This window comes from Pelodiscus sinensis, chromosome 8, assembly GCF_049634645.1.
Source record: "Pelodiscus sinensis isolate JC-2024 chromosome 8, ASM4963464v1, whole genome shotgun sequence".
Classification (NCBI taxonomy): domain Eukaryota; kingdom Metazoa; phylum Chordata; order Testudines; family Trionychidae; genus Pelodiscus; species Pelodiscus sinensis.
In genome coordinates, this window is record NC_134718.1 from 18,247,782 (window position 1) to 18,262,136 (window position 14,355).

General features: G+C 43.5%; 1 protein-coding gene across 2 annotated transcripts in view; it reads right to left on the minus strand.

Moving 5' to 3' along the window:
- BMPR1A (bone morphogenetic protein receptor type 1A) overlaps nt 1–14,355 on the minus strand; it is a 175,357-nt gene that overhangs the window by 50,197 nt on the left and 110,805 nt on the right. For both annotated transcript variants that reach the window (XM_075934831.1, XM_075934830.1), the window contains one exon: nt 10,387–10,549. In XM_075934831.1, coding sequence (XP_075790946.1) covers nt 10,387–10,549 — 163 coding nt within the window. The remainder of the gene's footprint in view (nt 1–10,386; nt 10,550–14,355) is intronic.

Here is a 14,355-nt window from a genome sequence, read left to right on the forward strand (position 1 = left end):
ATAGATGTACTATACCCTTTTGGAACATGACAGTTCTATTTCTGATGGCTATCCAAATACCAGGCTTTGAGTTGCAGCAGGTCCCGGATTCAGATGCTTTATGCTGTGTTAGAAGGTTAGCAATGAGGGGATGTTAATCAGTGGCTGATCTGAGCAAGTCAGCACATCATAAGGCAGAACTGTATCAGTCAGGCACAATAAGGATGACTTGAGCTCTGTTTTAATGCATCTTTCATAGAATTTTTAGTATCAATGCAATGGGAAGGAAGGGCTAGTACTGGAATCCATCTTAAATCTTGTATTTTCCACAGAGATGAAGAGACTGAACCAAGGATTCCTGCCCTTGGGGAAAATCTATTTAAGGCAGGAAAGGGAATCTCAGGCTTGCCTGGATCTAGCCTCTGAGGCCCAGGACCTTCCCCCCAGCATTAGGGAGTCCGCACTGGTGCTCCAGCCCTCCCCACTGCCCTACCCCAGGACTGGAGCACACAAAATCTACTAGGCTAGGCTCCCCTAGGCTCTGGGATTGGATGGGATGGGAATATGGGGAGTGTATTTCTCCCCCTTAGTCTGGGGCTTCCCCCCTACTTTTGTGAGGCCCCTGACTGACTTTTCTGTGGGTCAGCAGCCCCCAACCTCCCCCCCCCAAAATGATTCCCCACCCGATTTAAGGAATAGAAAGCAGTCAGCTTTGTCTTCAGCTGGCTTTGAAATGGTCTTAGCCTTCCTAGAGAATATACATGAAGAAACTCAAAAACAAAGAATTCTAAAGAGCCCTGCAAAGCTTAATTCTGTAAAGATTAACTCTTACTTCAAGCATTTTACCTGAGATAAGAGCAGCTGTTTAAGTAACAATTTGCATGTTACAAGTTTCTTAGTATATTAGAAGTAAGCTGGCATCTTTTGCTAATTTTAACTGAGGGCAGGAAGGCAGGTTCAGTGGCTTGATCAGCATACCAGGTGACAATTCCAAGAGGACTTCTGTGATCCAACCCATCACAATAAGTATCACCCAAACCGTAAAGGCATTGGGAATGACCATCACTGGCTGGTATAACTTGGTAGTAGAAAAGGCACCGCTTGACTCCTCAGAGGCTGGCATTCCAGAGTACAATAACAAAAAATAACCGCCAAAAGGGAGAAGCTCATAAACAATGAATATATTTCTTTATTTGTTGAGAATGGGAAAAAGTAAACTGTCCAAACAACTAACTAAATTTGCTTTGGTACTAGAAAAAAACCTGGCATTTGGAGACTCCATCTCAGAACAAAAGCAGCCGAGAAGGAAATGAGGGCAGTTTGCCAATTCATACCAATATAGTGATAGAAATGGTCTGGAATTCTAGAAATAGAATTCATGAGGTGCATAAATGGGCTGAACAGAAACCGCTAACAAAAACATCCTAAGATGAAATGGAGAAGACACGGGGACACTACCTGATGAAGAAGAGGCACTTACTCACCTGTGAAGTAACTGACATTCATAGAATTATAGAACCATAGAGCTGGAAGAGACCATCAAGTCCATTCCCCTGCCCAAGACAGGACCAATCCCAATTAAATCAACCCAGCCAGGGCTTTGTCAAGACGAGATTTAAACATCTCTAGGAACGGAGAGTCCACTACTTCCCTAGGTAACCCATTCCAGTGCTTCACCACTCTCCTAATGAAATATTTTTTTCTAATATCCAACCTAGAACTCTCCCACCGCAACTTGAGACCATTGTTCCTTGTTCTGCCATCTATCACTACTGAGAATAGCCTTTCTCCAGCCTCTTACGAACCTCCCTTCAGGAAGCTGAAGGCTGCTATCAAATCTCCCCTCACTCTTCTCTTCTGAAGACTAAACAGACCCAAATTCCTCAGCCTCTCCTCGTTGGTCATACACTCCAGCCCCCTAATCATTTTGGTTGCCCTCCGCTGGACCCTCTCCAATGCATCCACATCCTTCCTGTAACTGGGGAACCAGAACTGGACACAATACTCCAGATGTGGCCTCAGCAGAGCCGAATGAAGAGGAATAATCACATATTTGGATTTACTGGCAATGCTCCTCTTAATGCAACCTATTATGCCATTAGCATTCTTGGCTACAAGAACACACTGTTGACTGATATCCATCTTCTCATCCACTGTAATTCCCCAGGTCCTTTTCTGAAGAACTACTACTTAGCTGGTTGGTCCCCAGCCTGTAACAATGCTTGGGATTCTTCCATCCCAAGTGCAGGACTCTGCACTTGTCCTTGTTGAACCTGATCAGATTTATTTTGGCTCAATCCTCCAATTTGTTTAAGTCACCCTAGACCCTATCTCTGCCCTCGAGTGTATCTACCTCTCTCCCTAGCTTAGTGTCATCTGCAAACTTGCTGAGGGTGCAATCCATCCCCTCATCCAGGTCATTAATAAAGATACTGAACAAAACTGGTCCTAGAACTGAACCTTGGGGCACTCCGCTAGAAACCGATCGCCATCCTGACATCGAGCCGTTGATCACTACCTGCTCAGCCCGACCTTCCAGCCAGCTTTCCATCCATCTAAACGACCATTTATTCAAACACATTCCCTTAACGCGCTGGCAAGAATATTGTGGGAGACCGTAACAAAAGCCTTGCTAAAGTCAAAGTATATCACATCTACTGAATTTCCCATATCCACAGAGCCATTTACCTCATCATAGAAGCTAATCAGATTGGTTAGGCATTACTTGCCTTAGTGAATCCATGCTGACTATTCCTGATCACCTTCCCCTCTTCCAAGTGCTTCAAAATGGATTCCTTGACGATCCCTCCATGATTTTTCCAGGGACTGAGGTAAGACTGACCACCCTAAAGTTCCCTGGATCGTCCTTCTTCCCTTTCCCATTTGCCCTTTTCCAATCATCTGAGATCTCTCCCGATCTCCACTTTTCGAAGATAATGGCCAAAGGCTCCTCAATGACATTTGCCAACTCCCTCAGTATCCTCTAATGTATTAATTCCAGACCCATGGATTTATGTACCTTTAGCTTTTTTAAATAGTTCCTAACCTGTTCTTTCCCCATGAAGGGCTGTCCACCTTCGTCCCATATTGCGTAACTTAACGTATTAGTCTGGGAACTGACCTTGTCTGTGAAGACAGAGGAAAAGAAAGCATAAGTACTTCAGCTTTCCCCACATCATCTGTCACTAGGTTACCACCCTCATCCGGTAAGGGCCCCACACCCTCTCTGATCACCACCTTCTTGCTAACATGCCTGTAGAAACCTTTCTTGTTATCCTTGCGAGTCGCAATTCCAATTGTGCTTTCATCTTCCTGATAAGTCTCCTGCATTCTCGAGCTATACATTTATACCTCTCCCTAGTCATCTGTCCAAGTTTCCACTTTTTCTAAGCTCCCTTTTTGTTCCTAAGTTCACCAGGGATTTCCCCGGTAAGTCAATCCGGTCTCCTACCATATTTTCTTCTCTTGCTACGCATTGGAATGGTTTCTTTCTATGCCTTCAATAAGGCTTCTTTAAAATACTGCCAGCTCTCCTGGGCTGTGTCTACATTGGCATCCCTTTCTACATTGTGTCTACATTGGCATCCCTTGTAGGAATAAGGGATCTTCCGGAAAAGGGCTTATTTTCCGGAGAATCGCGTCTACACTGGTGCCTTTCTCCGGCAAAAACCCCGAGCCAGAAAAAAGCGGCAGCCATGTAAATGCCGCGGGGGATATTTAAATCCCCCGTGGATTTTCAATTCTGAAGTGTCTCATTAGCATCCCTTTTCCAGAAAGGGATGCCAATGTAGACACAGCTCTGGACTCCTTTCCCCTTCATGTTAGCATACCAGGAGATTCTGCCTATAAGGTCTCTGAGGAAGTCAAAGTCTGCTTTTCTGAAGTCCAAGGTGTGTATTTTACTACTCTCTTTTCTTCCTTTGGTCAGGATCCTGAAATCTACCATCTCATGATCACTGCTGCCCAGGTTGTCACCCACCTCTACTTCCCATATTAGTTCCTCCCTGTTTGTGAGCAGCAGGTCAAGTTGCGCACGGCCCCTGGTCAGATCCTTCAGCACTTGTACCAAGTTTCTTCAAGATGAGTGTTCCTGTGGGTGCCTCAAATCAGGTGCTGGTGTGCCTCTGTGGCATGGATAGGAGTCTTCAGAATAGGGATACAATAGTGTAGTCAATTAACCAAATAACAAAAGCTTATCGGTTAACGCTATAGACTACACATATTTCCTCCCAACCCCAGTAAATTTTTTAGCAGGCTGGCCAGCAGCCCACCTCATTCCCAGCATCTATCCCTGCTGCGGCTCTGCATTTCAAGTGTATTAGGAGGGAAGTGGTCAGGCAGCCCAGCTCAGTTTCAGTACACACCAGGTCCAGGAGCTCAGATCCCCCCCCCCCCCCCCCCGGACAACGGCTGCTTCATCAGAGGCAGCAGTGTGGGGTGACAGGCAGACGGTATGCAAGGGAAGATGGTTTTTAAACTGACTTCCCTCGCGGACCAGCTCCCAACTAACCAATAAGAATTCATGAGGCTAATCGACAATTCAATTAACCAATATTTAACATCCCTATTTCAAAGCAGTGCTCCTGGGATCGCACATGCACAGAGCCTGAGCTGCACACTCACAGTGTGCTGGCATCGCCTATGCGCAAGACTCGCGCCCCCTCCCCCCCCCCCCCGTGCCTTCTCTACTTCGGAGACCCTTTGAAGAGGCCCAGAGATTCCAAAGTAGAGGGGAGGGAGGGAGGGTAGTGGAGCACCCACAAGGACGCTCATCTCAAAGAATGGCAGTTACTGCAGAGGTGAGTAACCTTTTCTTTGAGAGATGGCTCCGTGGGTGCTCCAGATCAGGTAATGGTAAAGCTGTATATTTCAAGAAGGCAGGGATTCTGGATCTGGTAGGAAGGCATTAGATGACTGCCTTAGAGAACTTAAAGTAATATAATGGGCCTTGAGATAGAGTACAGTGCTTTGTGAAGGTCTGGTGTGATGCCCATGTGGCAGTTTGGCAAATATCTGCAATGGAAACCTTGTTTAGAAAGGCTATTGAGGTAGATATGGCTCTAATGGAATGCACCTGGATATTTGTTGGTGGATTAGTGGAGGACAAGCTATAACAAGGCTGAATACAGTCCAAGATCCAATGAAAAAGTCTCTGCAATGAGATGGGCTGGCCTTTATGAAAGTTTGCTATGGAAACAAAAAGCCTAGAAAATCTGAACAGCTTTGTACATTGTAGGTAGAAAGAAAATGTCCTGCATAAGTCAAGTGTGTGAACCTTTATTCGAAAAAGGTGGCATGAGGCTTTGGAAAGAACATGGGGAGATGCATCATCTGGTTGAGATGGAAGGAAGAACATATTTGGGGTGGATGTACAAGGTCACCTTATCTCTAAAAAAAAAAAAAAAAAAAAAAAGATTGCATACAGAGGATGTGCAATAAGCGCAGGGATTTCTCCCACTTGCCAGACTAATGTAATGGCTACAAGGAATGCTATTTTCTTAGATAAATGCAATAGGGAGGATGTAGCCAGTGTGGTTCAAAGGGGGGCCGTAAGTGCATTCAGTACCAGGTGTAGATCCCAGGGCTCGGGTGGTGGGGAAACCTTTGGGTAAAGTGCTTACAGGCCTTTTAGGGATCTTTTTGTGGGAGGGTGTACAAAGATTGAGGAGTCATTTATCTTGAGGTGAAAAGTCATTATCGCAATCTTGATGGAGCTCAAGGCAAGACCTCTGCCATCCAAAGTTTGGTAGCTGCTATAAAGTTTTTTCTACACTAGCGTTCCCCTAACAAATAATTGGACTTTAAAAGGCTTCAAAAGTTAAATGAATTAAAAAGAAGTTTTCTTGGTACAGGCTTAAATTACAATTTAAAAGTAATATATTGTAGTTCATTTTCCATTTATTTACCTACAAAAAACACACAAAAATTCAGGGTTATCTGTCCACACAGAAGCTGTCAAAAATCATTAACATAATGCTTAATTAAGAGCTCTGTGCACAGCACTATTATGTGTCCTAGCTTTTAAGCAGTCCAGGGAATATAGCATCCTCAACACAGGTCTCAAAAGGCAGAAAAATTAACTGTTAACTTTTTTAAAGTACTTGCAATTTAATATATCTACTGAATTAGTATTTACTGGATCTCAAAAAGTTTTTTAAGACAATTCACATTTAAATTTTAGAGACTTGCATGGGCACAGTAGGGATAGAAGGCAGAATCTGTATTTTTTAAAAAATATTTTACCATAAATATTTACCATATGTGAACATACTGCTCACATAGAATGTTAAGTTCTGTAAATTCTCCAGTGGCAGCAATAGTAAAAGATAATAGTTCCATTTAGTGCCTTTTTTGGTTTAAAAAAAAAAGTCCCAGTACTCCAGGGGAATAGTTGAGGTCTGACTGGAGGTGCCGGTACTGTATACTGGGCAGTACTGTAGCAAAAAAAGCACTAGTTCCATTTGCGCTGGTTTTAGACTACTAAAAGAAAAGTCCTGAAAAAATTGTATTAAAAACCAACACCGGAGGGCGATAAAAAGCAACGGTTTCTGATAGCATAAAGGAATTTAAAGCAAAATCATAATCCCTACAGCTAATGTATAAAGTTATAAAACTGAAAGGTTGTATATCACTTGTTCTAAAGAAAGGAAACTCATCAGAAATCTGGATAAATTGTTTCACATACAAGAGGCTGCCCTTGCTATTTATAAATTATTTCTATATGATAATAATGTGTTAAATACATTATATAACACACCAATGATTAATTCTACTTTGCGGTATCCATGCAAGGATTTCAAGGCACTTAAACAATGATTTTAAACATCACAATGTCCCACGCCATGTCTACACTATGAGATAAGGTCGAATTCATTAAGGTCAATTTTTTACCACCCAATGTAAAATTGAAGGTCCATGTCCCACACTGTGCACAAGAATTCAACAGTTTGAAGTAGTGTGTACCCAGAGAGGAGACTGCCACTAACTTTGAGAGCAATGTACTGTGAATAGCTATCCTACAATGCTTGAGTCACTTTGCATTTTGGGTTATGCCCCCTGTGCATGCTGGGACCAACACCATGCAGCAGGTGAGTCAAGGTTTATGTCATCAGCGTTCCATAATATGCTTGTCAACTCACTCCCCACCTGCTTGAGATCAATAGGAAACACACCATTTTTGGCCCTGATTATTTATGTAGACATCATAGTTGTGCAAGCATAGCTCTCTTCCGTTGTGAATTCCGTTGTGCATCAAAGCAATGTGATGTTGATGTTTACTTTGGTGTGCCTAACAGTGGAGTATATCAAGACCATCTGGACATCACTCCAAGAAGAGAACAAAATCTTAGGATGCCATGGGCAAGCCCTTGGACTGAACGGAATAGAAATGCAGCTGGTATTCAATCCTGTGGAAACAGTGGAATGCTGATGCCTCAGACAAGAATAGACTAGTGGGACTACATAGTGTGGCCAATATGGGATGATCAACAGTGGCTAAAAAATGTTGATTGTGCAAGACCACTTTCATGGAACTTTGCTCCTGCCCTGAAGCGCAGGAACAACCAAAGGAGACCTGTGCTGACCATAGGGCATGGAAACTGCCCTGTGGAAGCTCACAATGACAGACATCTACAGGTTAGCTGGGAATCAATTTGGACTGGGAAAACTGATGGTGGGGATGCTGTTAAACAAATATCCAAAGCAAGTAATACGATTCTACTACGGGGGTAGTAACACTGGGACACATGGATGCCACAATGGAGGGCTTTACCATAATGGGAGTCCCTAACTGCAGGGCGGTGATAGATATCCCTATCATGGCACACCGATCCCCTTGCTAAGCAATACATAAACCACAAGGGGTACTTCTCCATGGTGTTGCAGGCACCAGAAGATCACAAGGGCCATTTCACTGACATCAACGTGAGATGGTTGTGAAAGGTACATGACACACACATCTTTAGGAACTCCTACTTCTTAAGAAAGATGCAAGCTGGAACTTTTTTCCAAGACCAGAAAATCAGAAATGGAGAGGTGGAAATGCCAATAGGGATCCTTGGCATCCCAGCCTATCATTTGCTCCTGTGGCTCATGAAGCCATACATGGGCAGCCTTGACCACAGTAAGGAGCAGTTCAATTACAGGATAAGCAAGTGCAGAATGGTGACTGAATGTGCTCTTGGGCATCCTAGCAAATGAAACATTCCCTTTGTGGTGGAAGCCTGCTGTGTGCTCCATAATATTTGTGAGAACAAGAGAAGAAATTATCTGGCAGGGTAAAGAGCTCAGGCAGAGCACCTAATCAGAGATTTTGAGCAGGTAGACACCAGGTGATAAGGAGACCACAGCATGGGGCAGTGCAAATCAGAGAGACTTTGAAAAAGTTTTGTTTTGAGAATCATGCATATTGCTCTTAATGAGATGCCCTTGCATTCAGTGTGTTTGCCTGTAATCCCTCCACCCTACCCCTGCAATTGAAGCAATAAAGACACCGTACTTCAGAAATCACGCATTTTTATTTAGGGAAGACAGAAGGGACAGAAAAGTAGTCGATGGTGGGATGCCCAGGGCGGGGATCAGAAATATGAGGGCAGCCTTTTGCTTCACGATGGTTCCCTGGAGGTTGAGCATGAGGCTTCCCTTGAGTCCCCCTCTTCACCCCATGTCCTAGAGTCCCTGGGGTGGAGACTGTGCAACTGGGTGAGGAAGGAAAGTTGTTCTGCAAGGGATGGTAGGGATTTTCTCCAGGAATGCCGCTGTGTGCTCCATCACAGCCACCAGGGAGAAAATGACATTCTCCTGATATGTCACTTGACAGTTCCCTGCATGCTGTCCTCTCCTGCCACTCTGCTCACATCTCCAGTAGCACATTTCCTGCTGAACTTCCACTTGCTGTAATATGAGGGTGGTATGCTGTTTTTCCCTCTGACTGACACCACCCACCACCAATGAGTTTGGAATGCTGAGAGTGAATAGAAATTCATTATCTCTTTCTTGCTGGATCATTTAGAAGGAGGAACTGTGGCTGCGGTCTGCCAAACTGTTTTAGTTGGGTCCATGAGAGCAGCATTCATGAGTAATGAAAGTTTGGCAGCAGAAGCATGGAGGTTGTTAGTTAATGTATGATGTGTCTCTTAGAGAATCCATGACACATTTATGAAGTGCTTAAGAATGATTTAAAATCATCCTCCAATGTGGGAGGGGCAGCATGATGGTGTTGTCAGGAGAGGAGAAGGAAATATGGGCAGATGGGAAGGTATCAATCTCGAGTGAGTCTTCAACACTTTCTGTTTCAAGATGGCCAAAGGCCATCAGATAGAAGCCAAAGTGGGGAAAGAAGAAAGACTTATTTTAATGAACAGAAGAAAAAGGAGCACTGCGGGGTAAAAATTAACAAAAAGGATAAAGGTAGACAAAACTAGGAATTGACATAAGTTTTCTGAGGGTGCTCCTGTTATTCCAACCAATACAAAGGTGGAAGAGAAGGAACTGAGGGGACAGTTGGCTGCACACTCGAAAAGGCTGCTACCACAAATCTCTGGATACAGGTACATGGGCACTCAGACACTGCAAGTGGAGCACCTACAGGGACATTCCTTGCAGAAGAACATTTCTGTTATAGCTATTTCCTTCATGGTCATGTTTGTAGTGCAAATTAGGGCTGCTTCTATTCAGCCTAACATGCACAAAAAGCCCAGTGGCCCAAAGCCCAGTGGCCCTAACCCCCCCGTAGTCTGGGACCTTCCAGGATCGCTTTTATTTGACAAAAATCTCAGTCGCTATTATCAAACATTAACATTCAATGCTTATATTCTGTTTACTGAAACATTTTCATTGGTTTGCCAGGTATGTAATCAATGCAAAAACGGAGCATACATCTAATAAAGTTAAAAGGCTCTCTGTTCTTCCTCACAAACTCTTTTTGACCAGATTCAGAGTCTCTCCTTGCGTTTTTCTCTGTCCAAACTATCTTCATCACTGCTACTGATGCATATGTAGTATGAAAAAACTTAATTTTAGTGATCAAATAAGAGTGTAATTCGACAACCTGAGCATGTTGTATCTATATACAAGAAAATTTACCTTAAATATTACTGAGAGATTTACATTTTGACGACATATTACATATTGTAACTTCAATTGGATACAGTTTTTAGAATTTTGCTCTAAAGATAGTATTATTGAGACAAAAGGACTGGTTATTACCTCTCCCAAAATAGTTCCAGTTTTGTGGTGAGATAAATCACACAAACACACACTATTTTGAGAGCAATTTTGTATCCTTTCAGGGAAAAGGTTCTATAGAAACAAGTAAATCTAATCAGATGGTTTGACAAAGCCACTATAAATAGCAGAGAGAGAGAAACAAACTTTGGCAAATTTCTATATCTTGCACACATTACTTACATGCATGTGTTATTAACAGCATCATCTGGACAATGTCCTGAACAATAGCACTGTAGAAAAGGTAAGGTGTCCTCTGGAGCCAATGTTACTCCACTTGCCGGTTTCTTCTGGTCAGGATTTGTTTTCATTCCTGTGCCGTGGAGCATGCGGTCTAGATTTTGCCCTGCATAAAAACACAAAAGGTTTTTTCTATATATGCTCTTCTTTTGCAACTAGATAAAGACATTCTTTTACACTGAAATGCAAAATACTAGTAAATGTAAATACAAATTGGTTCGAGGACTATACACTGCACAGACTAAAAAAATTTGTTTTATTTTGACAGGAATTGTGGGTTAGGCTCCATTTTTCTGGGCCAAACTATTTATTAGATGAACTCTGAAACATACTGGTCAACAAGGCATCTCTTTATGGTGTGTACATTTTGTGTCATTTATAAAATGATCCAGGGCTCCAAGCGGCGCTGCCTCTTTGAAATGCCACACAGAGCCCAGGGTCAGCTGGGGAATCCCTGGCTGACATCGGGCTCAGTGGGGGTGCTGCCACTCTGAAATGCCACTTGGGAGCCTGGGATCAGTTGGGGAACCCCAGCTGACTCCGGCCTGCAGGTGGGCTTGCCAGCTTTGAAATGTACAAGAGTCCCCAGTGGGGGCTCTTGGGCATTTCAAAGAGGAAGCGCAGCATGGACTCCGAGTCCCCCGCTGATCCCAGGCTCCATGCAGTTATTTCCCTTTTCCACCCCTGAAATGCACAAGAGACCCAGTAGGGCTCTTGTGCATTTCAAAGCAGAGGCGCCCACGTGAAGCCCGGAGTCAGCAGGACTTCTCGATAGCCCGGAGCGCCAAGCCTCGTTCAAACTTTGAAATGCAAAAGAGCCTTCGCAGGGACTCTTGTACATTTCAAAGGCAGATCGCAAAAGTGCCTATCAACTAGTTGACTAGTCAGTGAACATTCCATCAACTATTCGACTAGTAAATTAAATGCTAGTTAGCATCCCTAGTTTTTGTTGAGAAGCACTACTTTGCTTGGGGGAGGGGGAGGTAAACATACTAACATATCATTTTTATTCTTCTCTGTACTGGATTAATTGGATTTCCATTCCTGGATCTTGATTTTCCAATATTAGAGAAGTGATACTCTCATAGCTCTTACAGTTTATGAATCGCTAAAGGCTTATCTAAACTCACAATTCTGCAGGACTAAAATAATCTTTGTTCTCAATCAACTGAAATGCAACTTGAACATTCACATACAACAATGCTTAAATGTACTCCCAGCAGAGCTAAGTAATGCTCCAAGTTGTCCTAAACTTCTAAGGGCTTTAAAAAAAGAAACAAGACCGAACATCCGTTTTTCCCAGTTCAAGTCAGCAAAGTGTCAGTGTCAGTGGAGAAAGGAGCACAAACAGTTCAAGCTAATCTCCCATCATCGTGGAGCATCTACCTTAGCAGGCAAACCTCTTGTGTTTCACAAGTTGATAGTCTAGCAGCTCTGCTTCCCTTCCAGTTACCGCCCCAGCAATACTACTCACATTTATCCATCCATTAGAAAATACTCCTATCCATACACACTTGCAATGTAATCCTTAAATGTATAAAAACGGGATTCCTGCGTGGGAGTAGAGAGGTTCTATTACCCCTTTATTTAGTAATGATATGACTGCTACCGGAATACTGTGACCAGTTCTGATGCCCACACATCTAGAATGATCTTGATAAAAGTGAAGAGGCTTCAGAGAAAAGCCCAAAGTATGACTAAAGGACTGAAAAATATTCTTTAGAGTAAAAGACTCAAGGAGCTCAACCTGTTTTGTTTAAAAAAAGAGAACGCTAAAGTGAGAAAGGTGCAAAAGAAGAGAACCTCTGATTTGTACAGAGAAGGTAGGGCAACCAGCTAGTTATTTAAGGTGTCTGTACACTAATGCAAGAAGCCTGGGAAACAAGCAGGAGAAATTATAAATCCTGGAACAGTCAAAGAACTATGATTTGACTGAAATAATGGAGATTTGGTGGGACGACTCATGATTGAAGCACTGCATAGCTGTCTGGTAGCCTAGGCGGGAAAAAGCTTTGCCTTCCCAAACCACCAGGCACAGCCACACCCACAATCCGTCTGTCTTCAAAACACCTGGTGTAGGCATTCTGGAGGCGGAGTATTGCTGACCCCAGCACCCACCCTCCCCCTGCTTCTGGCTCAGAAGGCTAGAACTGCACAGCCTACTCCCTCCTGCGGTGACCCAGGGGAGCCACCGTATACACATGCCTCCTTCAGTTGGGATTCGTCCTCACTTCAGTTGGGATTCGTCTTGCTTTGGGCACAGGTTGGACTCTATGACCTCCTGAGGTCGCTTCCAACCCTATGATTCTAACTGGATCACAGTCTATATAAACTACTTATCTTGGGAACAAATATTTGATAATAGCCTCTTCATTCTAGCAGACAAAGATGTAACAAGGTAATTAACCAAAGTTTATGGAAAATTCTCCATCACTGGCCATTTTTAAATTAAATTAGATATTTTTATCAAAGGTATGCTCTAGTTCAGATAGGAATTAATTCTGTAAAGTCCTACAGTCTGTCATATAGGAGAGAGAAATAGATAATCACTGTGACTCCATCAGGTTTTACAATCTACAAATCCCTCTCCCTCTACTAATGCCCCTGGCTTGCTCACATGTCCTCCAAGGGTGAACTGAGATTTGCACACAAGTCTTGAGCCAGTAAACCTTTCTCATTTGAACTCTGTGAGCCTGAAACAGATATGTGTTGGAAGCTTAAAACGTTGGACAGGGAATACCGCATGTATGGTTGCAACTGAATGTACCCTTTCATTCACACCCTATAAACCACTGCAATAATCTTTGTACAAAATATGCCTTGTAAGGTATCATTTGAAGACTACTAATTTGCTGGTCAATATCATGGAAAAACATACGTAGAAACACTATATATATATATATATAGATATAGATATAGATATAGATATAGATATAGATATAGATATAGATATAGATATAGATATAGATATAGATATGAGATGAAACGGGTGGGCAAAATATGGGCCACAGGTCACATCCAGCCTGTCAACATTTGGGTTTGGGTCACTAATGTCCCACGACCCTAACTGCTGTGGCCCCAGATGCCACTCAAAGTGGCTGCCTGCTGGGGAAAGCATGTATCTGCATGTGCACCCTTTGAAGGGAAGGGAAAAACAGACAACAGGAGTCAGGGAAGGCAGATGCACAGAGACCCACTGCCTCTCTCTTCCAAAAGGTATGTGTGCACCAGATAATGTTTCTCAAAGACAAAAGACAAGCTGACATCTCTACTTAGGTGTCATCAAAGCTGATGGGCAATCACCTGTCAAAAGCCATGCCTTTGCAAGGAAGCGAGGAAAGAACAGATTGAGCTGCATTTTAGCAAACAGCAGGATGGAACTTCTTTCACTACCAGATTCCTTGTCTCGGTCCTCACAATGAAGATGAACTTTATCTAGTAGTAACTTGCAAGAAAATGCATTTCACTGGAAGGTGCTCCAGCCCAGCTGAGATGGAGCAGACTCCCTGCCTGTGTCAGCTGGGGGCTTCTCCAGCCTGGCCAGGCCACCAGTGTTGCTTACCAGTTAACTGATGACATCCCTAATTTACGTGCATTTTTCTAGAAATATTTCAAATAAAATATGACTAATATAAGAACATTGGTGAGACTAGTTGAATACAGGTTGGATCCCTGGTCCGGAACCCCTGGGACCTGACTGCTTCCCAACGAGAGATTTTGCTGGGCATAGGGAGGTCATTTCTGGTCCCCCTGCCACTAGCCCCTCCAGCCCTAGCCTGACTGCTGGCCTCCTGGCTATCCCCTCGCGCACCCCCTTCCCTCCAAGCTGCAGCTGCCCTGCCGGGAAGCCCCATCACCTCTATGGGCTGGGCTTCTTCTGGCACACTGAGCAGCACCATTGCCTCTGCTTGC